Here is a 22,873-nt window from a genome sequence, read left to right as displayed (position 1 = left end):
AAGCTTTTCGGAAGCGTTTTTTTCGGATAGCTAGGTATATAGGTAAATATTGATTTTCTGTCTGAAATCTAATTTATTTCAATCAATCAATTTATTTGTTTTTCAGAACTTACATACGCCTACTTTTGGATCATGTAGCTTTCTAGTGTAGGTGCTAAAAATAACATTTTGTAACTCACCAACGCCTTTTTTAACAAACATGCAACAGGTATTGAAGTTAGCAGTTGCGTTTGGTTCTTACGGATGCTTTGAGTACTTCTTTAATTACCTTTTATTTTAAATAGGTCATGGGTCTAACTGCCCTCTACTTTGATTTACTTGTACCAACAACCGAAGGAAAAATAACAATATATTCGATAGTCTCAGTATTTATTATTTTTATTCTCTTTAACAACACATACTCAATATTTTACAGAAACGTAGGTATATGACAATCAGATTAGTAACATAGTAATAGGTTTTAGTATTTAAATGCGAATATTATTATTCATTCTGTGTACCAAAGTGAAATTGATAAAAAATTGTAAGAACAAATAAGTTCAGCATTATTTTAAACAATATTTGCACATAACGTCAAGCGAGCATAGTAACTAAAATATAGCAAATTAACATTCAACTTGATCATTCCGCTATCACAATCGTAGGTAACAATACATAAGTAACACGTAACATAATCACAGCAAGTGAACATTGGCTAACAAAGAAAGTCCATTTATTTCCTAAAATTGGTTATCAATTAATGAGTGAATTATTAACTTACTTGATCTAATGAGATCTTATTATTTACTAATACAAATAAATACGTCTCGATGACGCGACAACTATTTATTCACAGTTATTTACAAAACTGACTAGAGAGTCCTATAAGGAGCTTAATCTTGTTTACATAATCGACATTAATTCTATATTAATAATTAGTCTTAATACATCAGCGAACGGGAGCTGCGGTGACGCAAGCGTTTGGCACAATCCCAGTGACATGAGAACCTAGTGACAGTAACAGTTTCACCTTAACAAGCTATATTTATCGTTTTTGGTATAACAAAAGAAAGACCTGCTTAGTTCCCTTGAAGGTGCTCCCACACTGAGGCTACAATTAGGTACTATGTATAAATATACAAGTAACAAAACATTTTTAATAAATCCTTCTCTTGATTGGACATTGTTAGAGAACATTAGATATGTTATAACTGCAATGTGCGAGCACCTTGAATCCGTAATCCACAATCAACGAACACTCAGATGATAATATCGATTTATTTATGTCCAAATGTAGGTACAATATTTACATAATCGAATCTTTACGCGATCGTGGGGCTAAAATAGCTTACGTACGTACGTAGTATAAATTCCTTCCTAACAATAATTATTTATTATCAAGCATACGAGTAACAGTGTTTAAAATTTATTAAGGTCTAGATTAAGTCCGTCTTACTGATTAAAAAGTCGAACGAGTCAAACGTTGACGTGATGTCATAAAAAAGTCACACATCGTATACAACGGTTTACATAACAGACATCAGTTACCTAATTAGAACACATTGTCTGATCACTGTAGAGCGTCACTTGAAAATCTTTGGTTTGAGACTATTCAGTCACTGTTTGGATACGGAGTCAGCTCCACCGACGGGGACGTTACTGTCGCTCCGTTTCGGCGGCGCTCTGCGAACCTTAAATAGGCGTGGGGAGAACTGTGAAGTCCTGGAGAGCGTTTTTGACAGTTTCGTAGATGGGTCTGTTTTCGTCGGGGCAGTATCCGTCGGGGGAGCAGAGGGTCTGTAGCTTGGTGAGGTACGAGTCGAAGTTGTCGTGCGCGGGCTTCTCGCCGGGCCCGGGCGGGGCCGGCGCCGGGGTGCCGGACGACGCCGCGGGCGCCGGCCCGCCGCCCGGGATGCGCACGTGCTCCAACAGAGTTATCACGTTGTTACGGAGACTCTCGTAGTATTCGTTCAGGTTGTTGTTGCGCTGAGATATCAGCTGGTTCTCCTGTAAACAACGAGGAAAAAGTTTAAGTAAAGGCAAAGATCACAAAAGAGTGAACCCTAAATCATTTTATCACTTACTACTTACTACAAGAAGATTTATTTAATTCCTGGTAAAAAAATTATAATTGTCTACTTTAACAACGAATTTGTCATGATTTATAAGCAAGTACCATAAATAATAATAATTCAATGGTACTCACAAATTATGCTGTGTTAGGAGCACTCCAAGTTGGATGTTTGGAGCCATGACAGTACCATCTAAGTTGTCAGACAAAAATATTGTATTACAATATATTTTGTTTGTGTTCGAGGTAAAGATTCGAAAAATCGATTGCAAGGAACTATTTTCTATAACTAATTAAATAGTAATAAATTGAAAGCATCAACCTCCATACATAAGATTTAAATTAAACAAGGCTTTGCTAGCTTTAAGTAGGTATATATCGTAACTTAATTTATACTCTTTTAAATAATTGGGCCAGAGCAAACATTTCAGTAAAAAAACTATTTATCAGACGATCCATCGACTGTACCTATATAAAATGTTCAGTCAAGACATCTTTAAAACCACATGACAAATTAGCTGAATTGCCTTGACGATACAAGAAGTGTGTGCCTTGGCCCTCAACTTGATAACAAAATGCTTACCCTCTCTCCATGGCTAAGGTGCGTTTCCATCGCGTTGATGTCCGACTTTAGGCGCATCATCTGCGATTCCACTCTGGCGTTCTCTCGTTGCAGTTCCGTGATCTCTTGCTCTAAAGTCATCAGGTCCTCGCCGTTTCCCGTCTGCATATTCATCTCCATGCCTGGAAGTGAACAATTGAGTTTTAATATGACGAGTGACTCGATAATTCGGATCGGGTGGGTGACCTGGAGGCCTGAAATACAGGTCTAACCTAGTTTAGGCTCCAGTCCAACTCCCACTAAAAATTTAAATTGTATATAGCATAAATACAACTTGTGATTCAACATCTTCGGAGCCGCGGTTCCCCATGCACAACACCTAGCTTGGCGAAAGATCTTCCCCTTGGTGGCGGTCGAGTCGAATTATAGCTACCGCTACTATCTATAGGTAAACATGATCCAATACGGGTTAGGCTCCTGAAAAGGTTGCGGAGGCATGCAGCATTATGTGACCCTACATTTAACTTTACAAATTTAACCAATAGCTGTTCTTATTGCTTGATTTATACATATATACCTACCATCGATTTATCAACGCATTGAAACGTACCGGAATAAGGTTTTGGATACAGCGGCGTGATATCATCAGGGTACTTTGGCTTCTTTGGCTGGGGGGTCGGCGTCGCAGCTCCCGCCACGGGGCACCCGGACAGCGAGCGGTGCGTCAGGAATGACCCGTTAATGTGACCCGACCCGTCGCACCCGGGCGTCGGGCAGTTCACCCCGTCGAATTTGATGGCCGAGGCCGCCGCTGCCACCGCCGCTTTGTGCTGTTCCACTGTCCCACCACTTTCCAGGACTCGCATTTTGTTGCGATTCGCGATTGGACAACCGGAGGCACTGTTGAAAATTAAATTTAACCATCAAAATCAGAGAACTACTTGTTTTCTGAGCTCTTCCAAGAATCTCTATGGTTGTAGAGTGATTTAATTTGAGGATATTAGAACTGGATTAAATATAAAGGCTTGGATTGTGTATGAATGTTGAAGATCCAAATTATAGTTCACTGAAGAGGAATATTTCATATCCGACAGTGATCGCTGATATGACGAGAAGTGAAAGGAATAAATTGTGTCGAACATAGAAAACAATCATGAACTTGGGTAGCAATGTTGTTTTTATGTTGGAACTGGTTAACGTAAATAAACCAGTGCCGAGACAACCTATGTGCGTCGAGCTTGATGACCTAGCTTTCACGTTAAATCACGTTTTTTTATAGACAGATTTTAAGAAAACACTAGAAAGTAACATAAATAAGAAAATTAAAACTATAATTTGTAACTTTGGTCTGGATGAACAAAGTTGATGATAGTCGTATGATTTAAGTACGTTTCCCTAAAAATTCTAAAGATTTCTCAAATAACACTTACCTTCTATGTGATAAAAATTTCCCAGTAGCATGTCCAGATCCATCACATCCCGGTATAGGGCATCTAAGCAGCGTGAAATCATCAAACACCTATTGAAAACGTGTCGCAACATTTTCGAAGTAAACAACTTACCTACATTGCGAAATACCCTTCACGCAAACCATTCAAATTTTGTTTTCTACATCCGTTAGTAGTATAGTATGTTCGCCCACTATCTGATAATGGTGGCTAATAATATTAGTACGTGAAATATTTTGGTGTTTATACCTACTCATTTTTAATATGATCTACGTGTAAATTTTATCATGAACAAAATTGAGAATTAACTTTCGTTCTTACTCTATTTCCGGTAAGAAATTCGTTTGGAAGGTAATTTCGCTATTTATTACCCACTCTATTTTCGGTAAGAAATTAAAAACACTAGATGACTATTTATTTTGTTTGATTGTAATTTAGTTGGTGATGAAATGGAAATGAAACGTACGACAATGGTAGTTATAGTTCGTTTACTGTTACGGTACGGTATCATGTCCAACCAGCTATAAGTAGGTACTACCGTATCGTTAAAAAGGAAGGAAAACTGATCCATTAATCAACCTTGATGTCAACAATAGTCTACCTATCTAATTAGGTACTTACAGATATTTTCTATTCTACATTGTTACTGCGTAGGTTGAAGTTAAACATCTGTTGTTTAAGAACCAGTTACACGTATGTAGTAGCAAGTATACTGTTAGAGTAAGAGGTTGTAGATGTAGTTGTTTTAATGATAATTTCATTAACAAACAAGTAAGGTGTAGTAGTATTATCGATTTTTGTTTTTAAATAGCCCATATGACCAAGACTGAGCCAATAGTCTCTTAAAAACTGAAAGGCTATGTTCAGCCGAATTAAACTTAATCCCTAAGAAAAAGGCAGCGCAGTAATAGGTAATCAGAGATGGAATTATCGGGAAAGAGGCATGCTTTTATGTACATATGTATCCAGTAGAGATAACTCACCTAAGCGGTTCAGAGTCCTGTCCATCCCTTGGCTTGCTCTTCGGTTTGTTCGCTCTAGGGCAGCCAGACAGCGACCGGTGCGATGAATAGTTTCCTGTAACGTGCCCAGACCCGTCGCACCCAGGCGTGGGGCACTTCAGCTCCTGGGAGTGAGGCTGGAGCTGCGAGCGGTCGGCACGCGGGCACCCAGAGAGGCTGCACATATACAAACTGCTTACAATGCCGTGGCGGAGTAAGGCGTTGTAACTTTAAATGTTAACTCATAGAAATCAGCTAACATCTCAATGTAAAATAAATAAAAGTAGTTATAGGATTTGTGGGTGGTTTGTATTATTTGGTTAGTAATGTGCCGATCCTGAAAACTTGGCTAAATTGAGTCTTAGCGAGTCTCACTAAAACTCCAGAACAGCTGGACAGATGACAAATTTTTGGAAGTTCAGTAAAGTTTCCAAGGGGATAGGAATGTTCACCAGATTTTCTTTAATATATTGATCAATATACATTAGAATCTGGATATTGAGAGACTTAGTAAACGGGCAATATGTACTTACTTTGTACCCAGACTACGCGTAAAACGGCCGTTACGTTTGCTTCTTAAAACATATACTTTGAAAATCATTTTACTGATTAAAACTATCTGCGTAAAACTATTAGACGTGAACAAAGTAGGTAAGTATTCACTTTAATATACTGTGTGTAATCGTGATATCCAGATTCTACTGTTCTGTATAAATAGAAATTGGTTTCCACCACTTTTATACTCTGTGTTAAATACCTATCATTAGCCTTCATAAATTGCCCATTAACAAATTATTATGTACTTACTAGTGCCCTCATGCCATTATACTTATTAGATAATGACGATACGAGTAATGTTGCATCTAATTTCTACTTATTTGTTATCTACAATTTTTGTTTAGCCAATGCGTTCGAGAATAGGAACTCTGTATTTAGATTGTACTTCTGTAGATAACCTTTACATTTTATACACCAAATTATTGGTATTCAACTTAGGAGGAAGTACATAGGTACAACTTTAGTTAATACATCCTAAAGTTTAACAGTGAGCATTCATTTTATAAGAAGGTAAATTTAATTATTATATCACTTACCTACTTTCTATTGAATTAACAAACTAATTTATCGTCAAAAATAATAGACTTATAATTAATAATATAATTAATTTAGATGATGACTGTGTAATAGTGATAGAGTACTTTTAACTGCTATACGTTTTTTTTTCAAAACAAAACAAGCTTTTACTACGTTGATTTAATTCTAAGTACCTACTTAATATAGTCTCATTAATAATCTAGTTTTATAAGATCCATTGATGAGTCGAAGAGACTTATTATATAAATTCAGGCTGACGTTAACCAATAAATATCTAAAGTGTAAATCGGTAAAGTAAAAACTTTATGGGTAACTTATTATAAAAAGCAGATTATGTATGATCTTATCGAAACAAACGTGTCTGGCTATCGCCCTACACACAATTATCGCAAGAGTGACTATTGTCAGAGCGATTATAATCACTTCTTTTTTTCATGGGCGTAGGAAGAGGTTAATTTATAATCAAAAACCTTCTTAAATTACATAAAAATACAAACACACCGAAATCAGAATTATATACGTAGGTACGATTCCGATTTTTATGCAAGAATTAGATGAAAAAGAAACAAAGCTATTGTAATATCTTCGGTGAAAGCAGCTTTACACCTTTATCTCCTTATGAGTCAATGCACAATAGGAACTTTCTGCCATACTTTGGCAGGTATACCTGAGTTTAAACTATAAAAAAAAGAAACAATGGCCCATGTTTGGTTAACGTCGATTTATGGTGACTAATAATTTTTTCTTGCCATTTCGGACTCTCTTTACGTGAAGTAGCTAGTTTCCGGATACGTGTTATTTTTAAAATGTTATTGCCAAATACTTACTTCTATACTTAACATAATAGTATCTACATACATACATATAAGTCACGCCTATATCCCTTGCATGGGTATACAAAGTCAACAGTCTTGAAAACCACTTATAGGTCACGTGTAATGTCATCGTTATTACATTCAGTCGACATATAAATAAAGTAAATTACGATTCAATTTGCGTACCTAAATAAAAAAAGATAAAGTCACCTTTTATATACAAAAATATGATAGGTACCTATCAAGTCTTCCACTGGTTGACACAAAAATGAAAAAAATCTATTCAAGAAGAATCTTTGGTATCTGTGCCAATTATGTCTGTGCAGGTAGGTTATGTTCTAGTTTCTACACGAGCATAATGCATTTTACTTGTATGCACTGTGTGCAAAACTAACAACAATGTGCATGCATACTTCGTACATCACAGCATATTGTACGCACTCGCACTTACTTTGTCGTATTTTAATATAAGTAGACATGGTGTCGCAAACACATGGCCCATGAATGAAACGTTAGTGACTTTAAGTTGACATTTAAGTTGACCCCAGAATATGTCTTGAATGCTCAGTAGCAATTTTATATAAAAAAATCTGCGTCTATAGGGTAGAATTTTTGTTCAACACGTGCCGGGCACTCATTAATAACCACGACGCGGTGGAAGACGGTAAGTCTATGTTTAGTTCATAGATAGACAATTTGATATGATGCTGAGTGTACTGTAGATAAGTAATGAGATGATGAACACATTCAAGTGAGAGATCCCACGACGCAATTGCAATGCAGATCGGAAATACGCAAATTGTCGATCAGCTGTGTGTTGGTGCAATTTCTAGGGTTCTCAATGCGTCAGTTTGCTGTTCAGAATAGTTAAGCGAGGAATATTTAAGTAAAAGGGAAATATCTACTCAATTTTCTTGGCAACCAAACTATCCTAACTTAAATTTGATTTAATCCATTAAGTTTGTACAAAAACTATTTATATTTAACATGGGTGTAAAAACGATTATTTTTAAGCATTTTACTGATGTAACTATTTCAGATTATTAGGATAACTTTGGCGTAACGTCCATAAAAAACAATGGTCAGGTAATAAAAAAAAGGAACACGATGCATTTCGCATCTCTTGTAATCTGAAATCGCAAAACATAAAATCAGGATGACCGGCAAGTGCCTACTGCATTAGCAAATTGCCCCTAAAATTGTATATAAAAAATTGCCGCCGTAGAGAATGTGAATATCGTTTTAAATTAGTTTTTTAGTAGGTTATGTTAAGTTGTATGTAGGTAATTAAGTAAAGTAAAATTATTTATTATGCCCATTTATGTTTAAAAAAGCGTAATATAAGATTAAAATAAATAACATAAAAATAATAAAATCTATAGACGATGAACGTCCAACTATCGCATATATTTGGATCGTTTCGGGATGTCTTTTCCCTAAAAGACAACCCTATTTCCATGAGTTATCGTTGGCGCGTAATATTTGAATACACCGTGGTTAAATGGAGGGGATTGCGCTTGCCTGCGATGCGACGCGAAGTTGCCCGAAATGTGCCCGGAGCCGTCGCAATCTGGATTGGGACACTGGATAAGTTCCCTTTCCCGAATGTCCCGCAGCTGAATCCGGTAAGCCAGTTTACCGAAAAAGTCGTCGCGGTGGAAGCTAGCGTGAATGAACACACTCGAAGTTAACATAATGCAAAAACAAAACAACAACAAAAAAAGAAACAAATTGAAACTAGGTATATGCTACGCACAAATGACTTTAATTAACACCATTTGCGCAGAATAACTAATAGTAAACCTGCATATTCGTTTCAAAATATCTTTAACACTGTCCAAAGATCGTTATCTACGAGAATCGAGAAGAATGTTTACAAAGTTATTGGTATTATTACTCATTGTTACAGATAGCTTGAATAATCGAATAAAAAACATGGAAAAAAGTTTATAAACTTTTGCATCTTACCTATTTCGCTGCATAACTGTGATGTTGGTAAACTTTGAAGCACTAATCGCGGCACAATAATATTATTTAAAAGTATATCTTATCGTACAAATAGTTTATCTGACTCGCTCCACGTCAAGCGCGCCTGCGCAGGCGCAGGTAATTTTAGACTGAACCACAGAGTGTGACTGGCTGGGGCCGCGTTCGAAACGCGTAGTAGGTAATAATAAATAGTAACGCCAAAGCCGTCCTAACCTAAAAATAAAGTTTGATGAACTTTTAAAACTACAATAAATGCACGTGGTAATAAACGGTCACATTTTATTTATAGAAATTGGAAGTAATGTATGTACGCCAGTTTATAATGTTACACGTTTAAATTAACTTTTTTTAAATAATAGTATTGATGCACTACTTCGTTTCGTTGTCACCAACTTTATTATGAATAATGTCCCGGCAACCGTTTGGATTTTTAAAAGTTTATCTTTTTGGAAACTAAGACGTGGCATACAAGGTATTTGGCCATATTAATTAAAAACACCTTAACCATTTGAATAAAGATATAAAACTGCAGTAAGTTAGAAAATTTATAAGAAAAAGGTAGGGATGGGGAAAAAAATCGATTATGGATAAAATCGATTAAAAATTGAATTTTTAAAGTAAAAATCGATTTTTATACGTGATTTTTTTTAAATTAATAATCGATTAAAAATCGATTTTTTATAATCATGCAATAAATGCACTCCGACATTACGTTTTTGTCTTCTGGCTTGGAGCCTGGAATGCGAACTGCCAAAGAATACTATTATAGCTCCATAATATTACATTAACGCCATCTGCATTCTTTCTGTGCTTTTAAAACAGTTTAGATGATTCATTTAATCAAACATTCTCTAGATGGAGTTAGTCGATGAACAATATTTACCGACATTCGGTTGATATGTTATTCATTATTCGTTGCTGAAACTTCATTTTTCAAACTTGATTGTTAAAAACTTTAATTTGTGTTGATTATAGAAGAACTTTTTGTTTCTGATATTTATTTTTAATGAATAAATCTATTGATATAATGTATATGGTGTTTATTTTGACATTAATTGAAAAAATAGGAAATAATCTATCAAAATTATTTTCTTAAGAAAAATCGATTAATTATTAATCGATTTTTCATACTTAAAAAATAAATCGATTAGATAAAAATCGATTTTTTATCAGCAATGTCACATCCCTAGAAAAAGGTTGAGGTTAGTTGTTTAGTTAGGCAGTTGCAAACCTTTAGTATTTGTTTATTAACTTATTGTTAGTACTTTTTATTATTCCTTACTTTCCGTTTTAAGATTTTTGATAAATTTATACTTTTACTTGAAACCTTTTTTGTAGCCCTTTTAGATAATGAAAATGCATGCGTGAAACCGAATGTACCAAGCGCTGCGCGCCAAATTCAAACAAGTTTAAACTTTTTTTAAATAGGTAGGTAAGTAAACATTTTGTTGAAATGGCTTGCATGGTATTTTAAAATTAAATAGAATAATGCCAAAATTAATGTAGGTTAAGTAAAATATAAAGTTACGTTGTTAGCCGTAGAAGACAATTAAAATAAAAAACGATCATTTTAATAAAAATAAAGTATAAAGAGTTTTCAGAAAGGGAATATATTAGTACTGTATATATTATTATTTCATACTTACATGCATATTGTGACGTTTAGCACAATGATACGAGAAAAAGGTACGTATGTGAGTTAACCTAATTGAATTCACCTTGAGTTGACTTACATTCCTTTAGTAATTGTGAGTAGGTACACTACATAGTAGTTAGGTAAGTGAAGTAGAAAGTTTTATTTTATAGTTTAAGACATGGCATTGATGGCACTAGCACATTATAAAGGCGTTATGAAGTACGTTATTGAATTATAAATATTAATTTAATAAATTCTATTTAAACAGATACCTATAGATTTAGGCGTGACGAACGTGAAGTACGTGACGCCATATAATGAAAATTGACCTGTGGAAACAAGCACTAAAGATAAATTTATGTATTCACCTGCTATCTTTAGGTTTGTCGTGTGGTGCGTGAGGAGGTGGCATGTAACAGGGAGGTGAGTACGGTGGGGCATGTGGGGGGTACGCGGGGGGCGGGGGATAGGCCCCACATTGGTATTGGTACCCCCCGTAGCCCGCTGCTGCCGCCGCTGCTGCGTAGTCGGGCTGGCCCAGGCCGTAGCCAGCTACTGGATGTGGACTCACGCCGCCGTAACCTGAATGGAAACATATACTACTATACTTAACATAATAGTACTTACATACATACATATAATCGCGTCTATATTCCTTGCGGGGTAGACAGAACCAACAGTCTTTAAAAGTCTGAAAGGCCACGTTCAATGAATAAGGAGAAAGAATTGAGGAGACGCTATCTATTTATCTTATATCTGTTACTTCAACACATACTTAGTCTAAACGGCTAAACATGCTGATATTAAATATCCAGTTGTTCTTATTCTTTAGTAAACTAAATTTGTATGGCTTGTTCTCAAACTGGCTTTTTATATTGGTACTTGAAGTGAAGTACAAATAAGTAATAGTTTACTTATTCATCAGGTAAAATAAAATCTTAACTCCCCTAGCAATATTTTTAATTCATTTAAACAGAAGGGTCCAAGTAGGTACCTACTTAATTCAAAATTCTATTGAAAGCGAATGAATGAAAGGCGAATAACGGTTGTAGCAAAAGGGACCGGCTCTTTGTTGTTTTTCAATCCCAAGTCTGACCTTGAAACGAGGCAGCCTCAAGATTCTTTAAAGAAATTGTTTATATGCTTAGTCAAGTAAGTAGGTATATGTAGGTAGGTATCCTTGGAGATATTTTACTTAGAAGGTCATTATTAAAATATATCTACAAATATTTTGTGGCACTGTGCTTGCAGCTAGGTAAATAGATACCAACTAAATTACTAACTAGTATCTACTAGGTAACTAATAGATTTAAGTATTTAATTTAATTTTCATGTCAGGTTCTGTTTGTAAAATCATAACATGTAACGCCATTCTATTAATTCCAATATGAAAGAAGATATTCCCCAGGAGTTTATTTTATGCAACGTTTTAATTAAGGTGAAAATTCAGAACACACAAAAACCGCTTGCGCCTAGTAACCAAGATTAGCAATATTGCTCGGGTGTATGTTGCGGTGAGCTTACAGGAGGGAGTGATTACGTGGGCGCGTTTTAATTTGTATGGCTTGTTTTATGACGCAGACATCATGTGTTAGGGCCTTACACTACGCGCAGTATGTCAGGGGGATATTGGAGCAAGAAATGTGTACATGATATTCAGTACATTTTGTGGCCTTTGGGCTTTTTATTGTTTTTTAGTAATAAGTATACATAGATACCCATAACTCTTATAATTCATAAAATTTGATGAATTAGAAATTAAAAGTAAATATTACTGTATATTAATAATGAAATATATAAATGGCAGTTCATTGTGAAAATGTAATCGCCAATGCTTGAAGCCTAAAGCATTCTGCGATAAATGGTATATTCGACGCAAAAATAATTTTTCAATTCGGACTAGTGGTTCCTGAGATAAGCGCGTTCAAACAAACTCTCACACACACTAATATTAGTATAGATATAGTATCGTTGAGTTAGTATCTCGCAACACATGTCTCGAACTTATTTCGAGGCTAACTCAATCTGTGTAATCTGTTTCGTATATATCTATATTTAGTTATTCATTTTATTTTATCTTAAAATACCTATTGAAGTATATATTACCAGCTGTATCTCGATGATAAGCTTCAAGGTATGGATGGCTGCCTCCGCTATCTGGCGTCGATTCTCGACTGTACGATACGCCGCCAGGGAACCCGCGACTATGGAAAAATATTGGTAATTAGAAACTATTTACATTTTAATATTTTCTATCTAGGTTAGAAGCAACATTGAAATGCCTCACCTATGTGGTAAACGGGACACGCTAAGGTCGAGGGTCTGGCCCTGCGGACTGGGCACCTGTGGGCTGGCGGTGAGCTGGGGCGAAGCGCCCGGCTGCGGGCTGCCTCGGGCTCCGCCCCCGCTGCCGCCACCGGCGCTTGTGTACACCGGTGATGCATATGGACCCTGTTGTAAAAATTGATTTACTTTTTATATAGGGACCAGGCGGTAATTTTAATTAATAAATGACTATTTCTTAGCTTTAGTTCTTCTCACCTGTGGACTACCACTTGAAGTGGAAAGATCTATGGCCGGACGTGGATCTCTCGGATCTCTAGGCGTTGGGCTACGCGGCCGCTGCGCCTGCGCCGCCGCGATCTTCACGGACAGGTTGATCGCGGAGAAGCCCGGCGGCACGCCCGGCGGCATCGCGCTCACCGCACCCACGCCCCCTACTCCGCTACTCGTTTCGTAGTGGTACATTGGTCTACGAAGAGGATGCGCGTTCAAGATTTACACAAGAATTAAAGACTCAAAAAAAGACTCTTCGATATTAGGTATAAAAATAGCATGTTTAGGATTGGATTCAGTCTCGTTTACCACATTTGTTAAGGCATTTCGTAATACGACCCTAAAGACTTAGCTTAATTTTGTTAAAACGAGGACCTACCTAGGGTAAATGGGGCCGGAGCTCGTTTCCTGCTCGGACTGGTCGGTTTTCATGGGCGTAGGTAGGTGAGGGTCGTGGTAGCGCTCCTCCTCCCAGCCGTACGGACGTTGCGGACACTGCGCAGGGTCGTATCGCTCGAAGGCTGGAGCACCCTCGTAGCACCGAGACTCGTAACCGTACCGCGTTTCGTTCATTTGACTAAAGAGAAAATGGAATAGTTTCACATTAAGTACCTACTGCTGTTTAAATTAGATCAGATGGTAGCTGCTAACCGGCCTACAAGACCTAAGTAGAAAAGAAAATCTTTTGTGACTGAATCTAGCAGACACTTCAGTAGATGTGAAGTTTATCTATCTATACTATCATGTCAAGTTGAATTGTCTTCAGTCTTCCTAAATGTCTCTCATATTCGCTTTTTCAAACCTGAACCCTCAGGTGTTGACGCATGGTGACATTTGGGATAAGCTACCCTGAACATTGACTAGTACAAATAGTATCTGTTACCTATAAGATCGGACGTGGTCGTCTGGCGGGCGCTCGTAAGGTGAGCGCTGGTCTGGCGGCGCGCCGTAGCCGGCGTGGCGCGTCTCCATCCCGGGGGAGTCGCGCTCTGGCTCGGCGGCCTCTCTCTTTGGCACGAGCAGCTCGGGGGCTTCTCGCTTCACGGGGGGACTCCGCGGCGACGCCGCCGCTGGCTCGCGTTCAACACGGGACGCGGGAGTAACGCTAACCGTGCTCTCGACGGTAACTGTGATTGGGGTTGGCGGAGGAACTGTAAGGGAAGAATATTTGTTATAAAAAATATTATGGCGATTTTACGATAGATTTCGGTTGTCTACGTTCTTCATATACCAGTCGTTTGTGCCAATTTATGAGACCCTGTAGTAACGCCTATGGTTGCGCTCCTGACGTCAATGATCCTGTAAACAGGGGTACCTAAGCGGGTTTGGGTCATAGTAGCAGTGATAGTTTCCTTGGCTACTTCTTTCTTTCATCTTTGCGTGTTCCTGGTTGCACCCTGTACAGCCATCTAAGCAGCTCGGGGTCTGCCTTAAGATATTTCACTCTTCACTTCTTTCCAGTTGGGAGGCCACTCTGGAGTAGCCGGGGAGAGATAGGCGGGTACTCCTGCTGCAGCTGAAATGGTGTCACCTGATCTGAATGTCTTGTTACCTGAAGGTCTGGCTCGCTGGGAGCGGGCAGCTGCCTTGCGGGCGGCGGCAGTGGGGCAGCCGGAGAGGGATCGGTGGGTACTCCTGTTGGAGCTGACGTGACCACGGCCGTTGCACCCCGGTGTGGGGCACTTCAAGATTGTCTCGTGCAACGCCAAAACTGTATACAGGTTGAAGAGTTTAATTTTTGAAGATACTTTGGTGAAATAACTAAGGAAGACAACAACTGCATTCAACATCTAAATGGTACGTCAAAATAATAGCATATTACATATATATGTCTATATATCTTTTGGGGTAGACAGAGCCAAAGGTCTTAAAAAGTTTGATAGGTCACGCTCAGCTTCTTGGCTTAATGATAGAATTTAGATTTAAGTAGTACATCGCCCATAAGATGAATTTCAAGTTTATATCCCTTAGTCGCCTTTTACAACATTTTTCGGAAAGAGATAGAATAATCATATTCTTTGAATTGGTGCGGGGAACCACATGGAAAATAATAGTAACAGAAAATAATGATTTTTGCAACAACTCTTTACTCTACTTTACAACTACTATTTGATCTACGAGTATATTCAGAATTAAGAAGCTTGCATTTTGAGTGTAAATTTATTCTTCAAAAATCGTCTGGCTTACGAATGGTTCAACACGTACATTTTTAATTTTTACAGAAAAGTAAAGAACTATTCTGTCGAAGAAGCGTTAAAACATAGAAAGTTGTATTGTCTTATCGCCCAAGGATGAAAAATTATGTCGTTGAAACAGACGTAGGCTAAACGAACATAGAAAAAGAGATGTGGACGCCTTACTTATCTACATACTTCTTTCTAATACCACTAAAGGAATTGTCACTACTTTGTGTGTGGTGCCACAATAAGCCTTACGTATATATGTATGTATAGGTAACAAGAAATACTTACCTATTTTTATTCCTAAATAAGTCGCTACTTTTATTATCCAGTGATCAGTGATTTTGAGTTCGCTTGTTGGTTTTAATCGAGTGATTACTTGGTTTTAGTATGTTCAATATACCGAAATAGCGAACTTTAACATACTCAATACTTCTTTATATATGACAGCCTCTTCAATAAGTCGTAGCTTTGGGTTGTAGCTAAAGAAATAATTTGATTTCCATTTTTTTTTCTACAGATGTATCCTGATCACCGATACTAAAATTGTTACGACTTGTATAAAATGAAATAAAAAATAAAATTTCTACGCAAAACAAGATCATACAACAAGCATAATGATCATCCATGTTAGTTACTCACTCTCAGGTGTGACTTTATCCTTTCTTGGACATCCTGACAGACTGGAGGAACAAACGATAGCATTGTAAAATTTGATTTTATCACACGATTCAATGTATTTTCAAAGAAATCTGCCTCAGAATGAAATTTCTGGCAAATAATTTGAAAGTTTTGTTTTAGTACGTAGTTAATTTAGGTACTTAATATTAAAAACCAAAAATTTGATAATACAATTAGCAATCTCAAATAACTAATAATCCAGTAGAAAAGAATATTAAAATTTATGATATTGCTTCTTTATAAGTAATATGTCGAGAAGGTAGTTAATATCCGAAGAGTTTATTTAAGCAAATATTATCTAGTAATAATTAATTTAGGTATGACTGACTTTTATAAAAATGAAGTTTGTAAATGATTATCTGGGCATTCATTCAAACTTTATAACACAGTCGAGTTTGTAAACTATTATCGATTAGCGCAGCTGCTCCAAAGTTTTGAAAGTCAAAGTTGACTGCACGCATCTCTCTCAGTAGGTACGAGTATGTACTGAAATTCATAAGAATCATCGTCACTCACCTCCTGTGGTGCGTGTAAAGGCCGGTAACGTGGCCCTGCCCATTGCAGCCAGGTGTGGGACACTTGTTGCCTTCTGTGAACAAATCGACCAGTGCACAAATTAGTATTTTCCTAATCATCAGATGAGGGGGCGTGCGAGCGATCGATACGGGCGGGCGTGCCCCGGGCCGGGCGTACCTGCGCGGCCCCGCCCCGCTCCGGTCCCATCCCCCTACAACTTCAAAGAAAAAATAAAGAACGCCAGGCGACTGCGCGGACTCACAATTTTTCTTTCAGGAGTTGCGGGGCGGCGCGATAACGCCCCGCCCACGGTCCCCTGACCTGTTTTTATTGCGCGTTGCTTTGACGTAAACCTAGCCACCCGGCAATACGAGGAAAACGTTAGGTACTTTCTATGTACGTTATTGACGTAGGTGGAGTCTAAACCTTACTGTAACCATCGCTGACTAAATAATGAAAGGCATCTATCTCGCAAGGCATCTCCGATTTGTGGCTTATACATAAGTATGTGAATAACTTTTCTAGTATATTTTTTCCCATTCAGCAATGTGTTGACTTCTCTATTATCGGAAATTAATGAAATGTTTTTATTTATTATAAGTATTTACTAATTTAATGTTAAAGAACAAACACAAGCGTCATCACTGAAAACAATCGGCTATCGACCCGGCAGCAGCGTTATGAGATATCGCGGGGTGACCTTGAAACAAACTTCGACTTAGTTCACAGTGCGGAGCGGAGTTCTACGTTATAGCCATGTCGTTAAGAAAGTTTGGTTATCGTTGTCTGAGGTGAGTTAGAGTGGTACCTCTGGCGACCGGTGGGGAGAGTGCGGCGAGAGGCCGTGAGTCTCTGGCGGGCTGCGCCGTGGGCACCGCGCGCGCCTCTTGCAGTGCCGTGGCGGCGCGTGAACCAGCTCCCGCCGGCTGCAGAACCGTATACTGCTTGGACCCTTTGTTCACAGAACTCTTCTCGTGATCATTCGAATATCCTCCGAAAGGCTCGCTTGGTAGCATTGCCCCGTGAATTCTATGTTTCACCTCCGCTGGAGGCTTAAAGGCAGATTGTGTGGAATATGGAAGTGCTGCAGTAGCTGCTTTGTAGGCATTGTAAAGTGATTGCTTGTTGACGGATACAATTTCATTTTTACGCTTATGTTTAGAATCTCTATCGTCGTCATATTTGTCATCGTTTCTGTCAGACATATCTATCTCTAATTCGTTGGAAGACGAATCTACGAGCTCGTCAAAGGTAGGAGCATCGTAGTTACATTTACCATTTCTCTCATAACTATCGATGCTTCTGTCCCTCTCTGATCTTTGAGATTCTTTTATTCTATCATAATCACTCGCCGTGCCGTTGGTATTGTGATCGTCAACTTGATGTCCAATATTAAAACTTTTATGAGAACCGTCAGCACTCTCTGAAGACGGTGACGGGGAAGACGGAAGCATTTTATCAGATCTCTTATCACTAAATAGGTTTTCAAATTCAGTAGCGTCATCGTTTTCATCGCCACTGTGAGCCGTTAATTGATCTCGGGGCCAGCTGCCAGACAGAGTTTTTAATGCCGCCTGTGTCTCACGAATAAGTATTTCATCATCGTCAGGATGACGAGATGCTTGCGGCCTGTGAGTCGGCATCGGTCGGCGTCGAGGATCGATGTCGTCTCGTCTGTCGTCATCGAGCAGCCGACGTCTCCGCTTGCCAAGCATTTTGTCTTCGTCCATGGATCCGTCACTCTCTACGTGCTCGTATCGTCTATCGTTTAGTCTGAACGTTTCAACATCCACCCCGAATTCCAACCTTCTCTTAGTGATGTGTGACAGCGACGACTGCGCATTCAGCGGCGCCGCCCTGCAACAAATGTCGACATCAAAACCTGTCTGTGCTAAAGAGTTCACATCTATATAAACATATCAAAAATGAATAGTGTACTTGCGATTCCATTTTCCATCCACAATCAAAATATTTTTACGCGGAAATGATTCTCGGCATTTCCAATCCACGTCAGCACATTTCAAGCACTTGTTTGTTAAAATTAATTGCACAAAAATCGTTCCCACGTAAAAACCATTTCACTCAAGAGCTTTCAGACAAAATTATTAATAAATTAGAGTACCTATGTAGCATAGGAATAAAAGTTGGAATTTGTAGCAGACTAAAATAATTATATATAGGTATGTTTATAAAAACATAATAAAAAAGTTTGATATTTTACGCGAGGCTTCGGCTATACGTCCCGTAGAGATGGTAGTTTTATTTAGAAAAAAGCGTAATTTAATCAATCAATCAAAAAGATTTACCACGAAATGTAACGTAATGAGCACCACGCATTCCCAAAATTGCTTTCTTCTATTTTATGAGACTATATTTTAAAGTTTAAAACAAACTTATCAGAAAACTTTTTTCAAGTTTTGAATGATGTCAAACTGACTATTTAACTTTTTCCCTCAATGGCACTTTTTATTTAAAGGTTACATAATATATGTTTAGCGCATATTTATATCAGATAATATTTTTACCCATTTAAAAATAAGGCTTACTATTTCTGTGTTATTAAATTATATGACCTGATTTTATTCCTTATTTTTTGGACTTAATTTATCAGACCAGTTAATTTAAACAGTCTTGTTTTATATTTACTGCCCGCATTAATCAAGAGGTTTGAGGTGTATGTTCAAGACACTAGATAAATTTTGTTCTTTTACATGTGACATTTTTCATGATTATTTTATTGGGTAAGTATTTGAAGAAAACTGATTTCCAGGATACTTTGTCACGGATGTTCATTTAATTTATTTTTTGTTGATGATTAGCGATAAACGTATCTTTACTTAGTAAAAGCTTTTAATAAATTAAATACCTACATACATATGGTCACGTCTATATCCCTTGCGGGGTAGACAGAGCCAATAGTCTTAAAAAGACTGAATGGCCACGTTCAGCTATTTGGCTTAATGATAGAATTGAGATTCAAATAGTGACAGGTTAGCTAGCCCATCGCCTAAAAAAGAATCCCAAGTTTGTAAGCCTAAAATAAATTGAATGTATATAAATTATGATAGTTCATTAAGTTTCGTGGGCTTATTTATAGTAAAACAATCCATAAGTGTTAAGCTGCTTGGGATTATCATTTTCTAAGCTTTATAAATGGTCAATAATTGCATGACATGTAACTGCATTAATTTAACTTAAAATAAGTGCTTAATGATCAAGGAAGTTAATAGCACACAAAACACACGCACACACTCCACACACAAATTTAATGTTCTCTTGCATTGAAATAAAACCTACATGCATTTTTCCTATATTATTATTGCGGCAATTATATTTATCAATATGATATCATTCTCTATCACTTTCCGATGGATTTCGTAAAAGGCTACTAATGAAAATCTTCTTTTAGGCGATGGGCTAGAAACCTGTAACTATTTAAAACTCAATTCTATCATTAGGCTATATTGCTAAACGGAGCCTTTCAGGCTCTGTCTATCCAGCAAGAGATATAGACGTGATTACCTGTATGTATACATGTATACATAGTGAAAAAATGGATGTTAAGTATAGATTTGTTCATGTAACATATTCGTTACTTGAATGTCTTTGTCGGTTTAGTCTCTTCTTCTAGTACTCTACCTATCTCTATATATAGACCAAAACAATATATGTTCATAAATCATTAATCTCTATGCATGTTTGAGGCGAGCTTTAGTAGTTAGGGATTTCAATTCAATATTTCTTGAAATCCAAATTTGAGAACAGTTTTGAGTCAGGTAAGCAGAAGACTAAGAATTGTCAAAACGTCTCCCTATATGTAGTGTCAACCATTTTTTACATGCTATTCCTATATCTTATATATAAAATTCGTGTTACAATGTTCGTTCCCGTACTTCTCCGTAACGGCATGACCGATTCTCATAAAATTTTGTGAGCATATTGAGTAGTTCTGAAAATCGGCTAACATCCATCATACCCCTTAGTGATAAGGGTTGTCCACCCTTAACATGTTTTTTGAACTAAAATTTACTTTAAAATTATTTATCTGGCAAAACAACATTTGCCGAGACAGCTAGTATCTACTATAAAAATAAACAGCAAAATTTTGCACTTTAAACACTATCAAATTTCACTCCTTTTTATTTTCCCTTCCCTTAATACGACTTAAGTATCTCTAGGATCGAGTCAGATTTATCGATTGACGATATTCCCTCAGATTTGTGCAATATGCGTCCAACTTTACTCCAGATAGGAATCGATGGTCCTTGACGGGAGTGGGGGGGGCTAACCGGAAGTCCCAAATACCGATAGTACGACCGGCAAACATTTACGTACGTGACGCATCCACTCAGTCGCTGTAGGGTTACGCAAACGTGAAAGGTTTTCAGATGAAGGGAGTATTAATGTAAATTAAAAAAGAACACAGATGTCGCAGTTTTTATTTTTTATGGTTTAAATATTGTAATTAATTATCGAAAATTATACATGTATAAAATTGCAACATTATAAAAAAGTAATATTAGTAAGTCAGGCTTACTTATTACTAGTATTGATGATTTTTTTTAAATTTAATTATAAGTTGAATAATTGTTAAATTATTCAAGTAAAAACTAAGACTAAAGTATGTGACCTACTAATAATATAATACAATAGTTTAGAATAGTTTTTAAGTAAGTTTATGTTAAAATGTTTATGTTAGTTACAATAATTAATGTCATGTAAATGTTTGTATACTCCATGCATTATTATGGTAACAAAGAGGAAAAATTAATTTTTTTACTTTATGAATTTTTTTTATTCTTAATTTGCAAAGAAAACCTCATTATTGCCTAAATCGTTTCGATCCAATTTGGACAGAGATGGACTTAGATTTCAGGAGTGACACAAACTAATTATAATCCTGAATATTTGCACAGAAGCGAAGGTCTGGCTAAAGTGAAGTTTCCCTTAATTTTTTTCTTGTTCGTCCTGCATAGTCTGCTATATTTTTGTAAGAAGATTATCTACAATACATATAATAACGTCCACATCCCTTGCGGGGTAGGCAGAGTCAACAGTCTTGAAAAGACTGATGGGCCACGTTCAGCTGTTTGTCTTAATGATAGAATTGAAATTCAGATATTGACAGGTTGCTAGCCCATCACCTAGAAGAATCCCAAGCTTTTAATATGGGAAAAGGATGGAATGGTCTTTTTTTGTTCTATTTTCTAAGAGAACCACACGGCACTATATCTAATTTGTTCGAAATTATAGCTATCCGTATTTTTGCATTTTGTCTATACTTAAACGACGCCACTTCTATACTTTATTTACTCAAAACGTAAAGCGCGTTTCGCCGTTCGAGGAACCGTTTGCATTGGCGTAGGGTAATTAGATAAACCCTGAGGGTGATGCTTAACCGGTTTAAACTAGTGCTCGTGTGGACCTTTATCAGCGGGTGGCGAGTGGCGGGTTATCTTGGGGCCGCGTTAATTGTAATGCCTGGAGATTAGGGCGCGATATAAGGCCGTGGATTATGGAAGAGAGACGTGACCGGGTGAGTGCTTCTGCTGTTGAAATTAGATTTTGATACGCAAATTTAAGGAATTTTCGGTAATTGAGAAATTAATTATAAAATGAAATCCAAAACGAAGTAATAACAATATTCAGACTATGAATGATGAATGTTACAGATTATAGGATACTAGTGTAATTTCTTAAAGAGCCTCCATGATCTAATTCAAAAATATAAAGAAAAGAACGAGGACGAAATGTTTTTTCAGAAATAAATTTTTATAGATTAATTTTGTTGAAGGTAAATACGCGTTGCATGTCATATTCTTCGCGTCATATAGTGCGCGTCACGGTAAATTCACTTCCATATAAGGGCTTTGCCCGTTTTAATATTTGTGTTCTACACGCTAACGTTTATTGTATTCCAATAACACAATGCCGCAAAAACTTAGGTATACATTGTTATCATTAGAAGTCGTAAGTAATAACGATCCACAGAATAATAAAAGGATAACGGAACCCAATTTTCGTCTGCAGTTTGTTAAGAACAGCGTAGATAAATCACAATTACCCGTGATTCCTTAAGACTGTGCATAATTCCTTAGGCCAGAAGTCAGGAGCGGGACCCTTTCACCGCCGAGCAATAAGACACACGCGCGGCCTCCCGCGGCCCTCAAATTCAAATTGCACCTTAGAATTCTTAATTATTGAAATCATAAATCATACTGCCGTCTGTGCGGCAGCCATAAAACTCGGGGTCGGAAACTCGAGTGTGGTGAGATTAAGACATTATCACTTTTCTTTCGAGCAGCCGCCCTCGACTCAGCTGTAAATCAGAGACTAAATCCACC

At 37.3% G+C, this 22,873-nt stretch overlaps 2 protein-coding genes across 2 annotated transcripts in view; both read right to left on the bottom strand.

Annotated features, from left to right (window-relative positions):
* LOC106134523 (ATP-binding cassette sub-family F member 3) overlaps positions 1–22,873 on the bottom strand; it is a 434,240-nt gene that overhangs the window by 22,993 nt on the left and 388,374 nt on the right. The window lies entirely within an intron of this gene.
* LOC106134481 (uncharacterized) overlaps positions 368–22,873 on the bottom strand; it is a 101,978-nt gene continuing 79,472 nt past the window's right edge. Inside the window, exons 4-18 of the mRNA XM_060954852.1 lie at positions 17,338–18,386; positions 16,530–16,602; positions 15,975–16,015; positions 14,705–14,863; positions 14,036–14,303; positions 13,532–13,729; positions 13,138–13,348; positions 12,884–13,047; positions 12,703–12,800; positions 10,965–11,178; positions 5,044–5,253; positions 4,043–4,105; positions 3,223–3,512; positions 2,634–2,794; positions 368–1,986 (exon numbers count right to left, since the gene is read on the bottom strand). Of these exons, the coding sequence (XP_060810835.1) occupies positions 1,672–1,986; positions 2,634–2,794; positions 3,223–3,512; positions 4,043–4,105; positions 5,044–5,253; positions 10,965–11,178; positions 12,703–12,800; positions 12,884–13,047; positions 13,138–13,348; positions 13,532–13,729; positions 14,036–14,303; positions 14,705–14,863; positions 15,975–16,015; positions 16,530–16,602; positions 17,338–18,386 (3,514 nt within the window). The 3' untranslated portion in view covers positions 368–1,671. The remainder of the gene's footprint in view (positions 1,987–2,633; positions 2,795–3,222; positions 3,513–4,042; positions 4,106–5,043; positions 5,254–10,964; positions 11,179–12,702; positions 12,801–12,883; positions 13,048–13,137; positions 13,349–13,531; positions 13,730–14,035; positions 14,304–14,704; positions 14,864–15,974; positions 16,016–16,529; positions 16,603–17,337; positions 18,387–22,873) is intronic.

The sequence above is a fragment of the Amyelois transitella genome, chromosome 5 (assembly GCF_032362555.1).
Source record: "Amyelois transitella isolate CPQ chromosome 5, ilAmyTran1.1, whole genome shotgun sequence".
NCBI classification, from domain to species: Eukaryota; Metazoa; Arthropoda; class Insecta; order Lepidoptera; family Pyralidae; genus Amyelois; species Amyelois transitella.
This window is presented reverse-complemented; position numbering and strand designations above follow the sequence as displayed.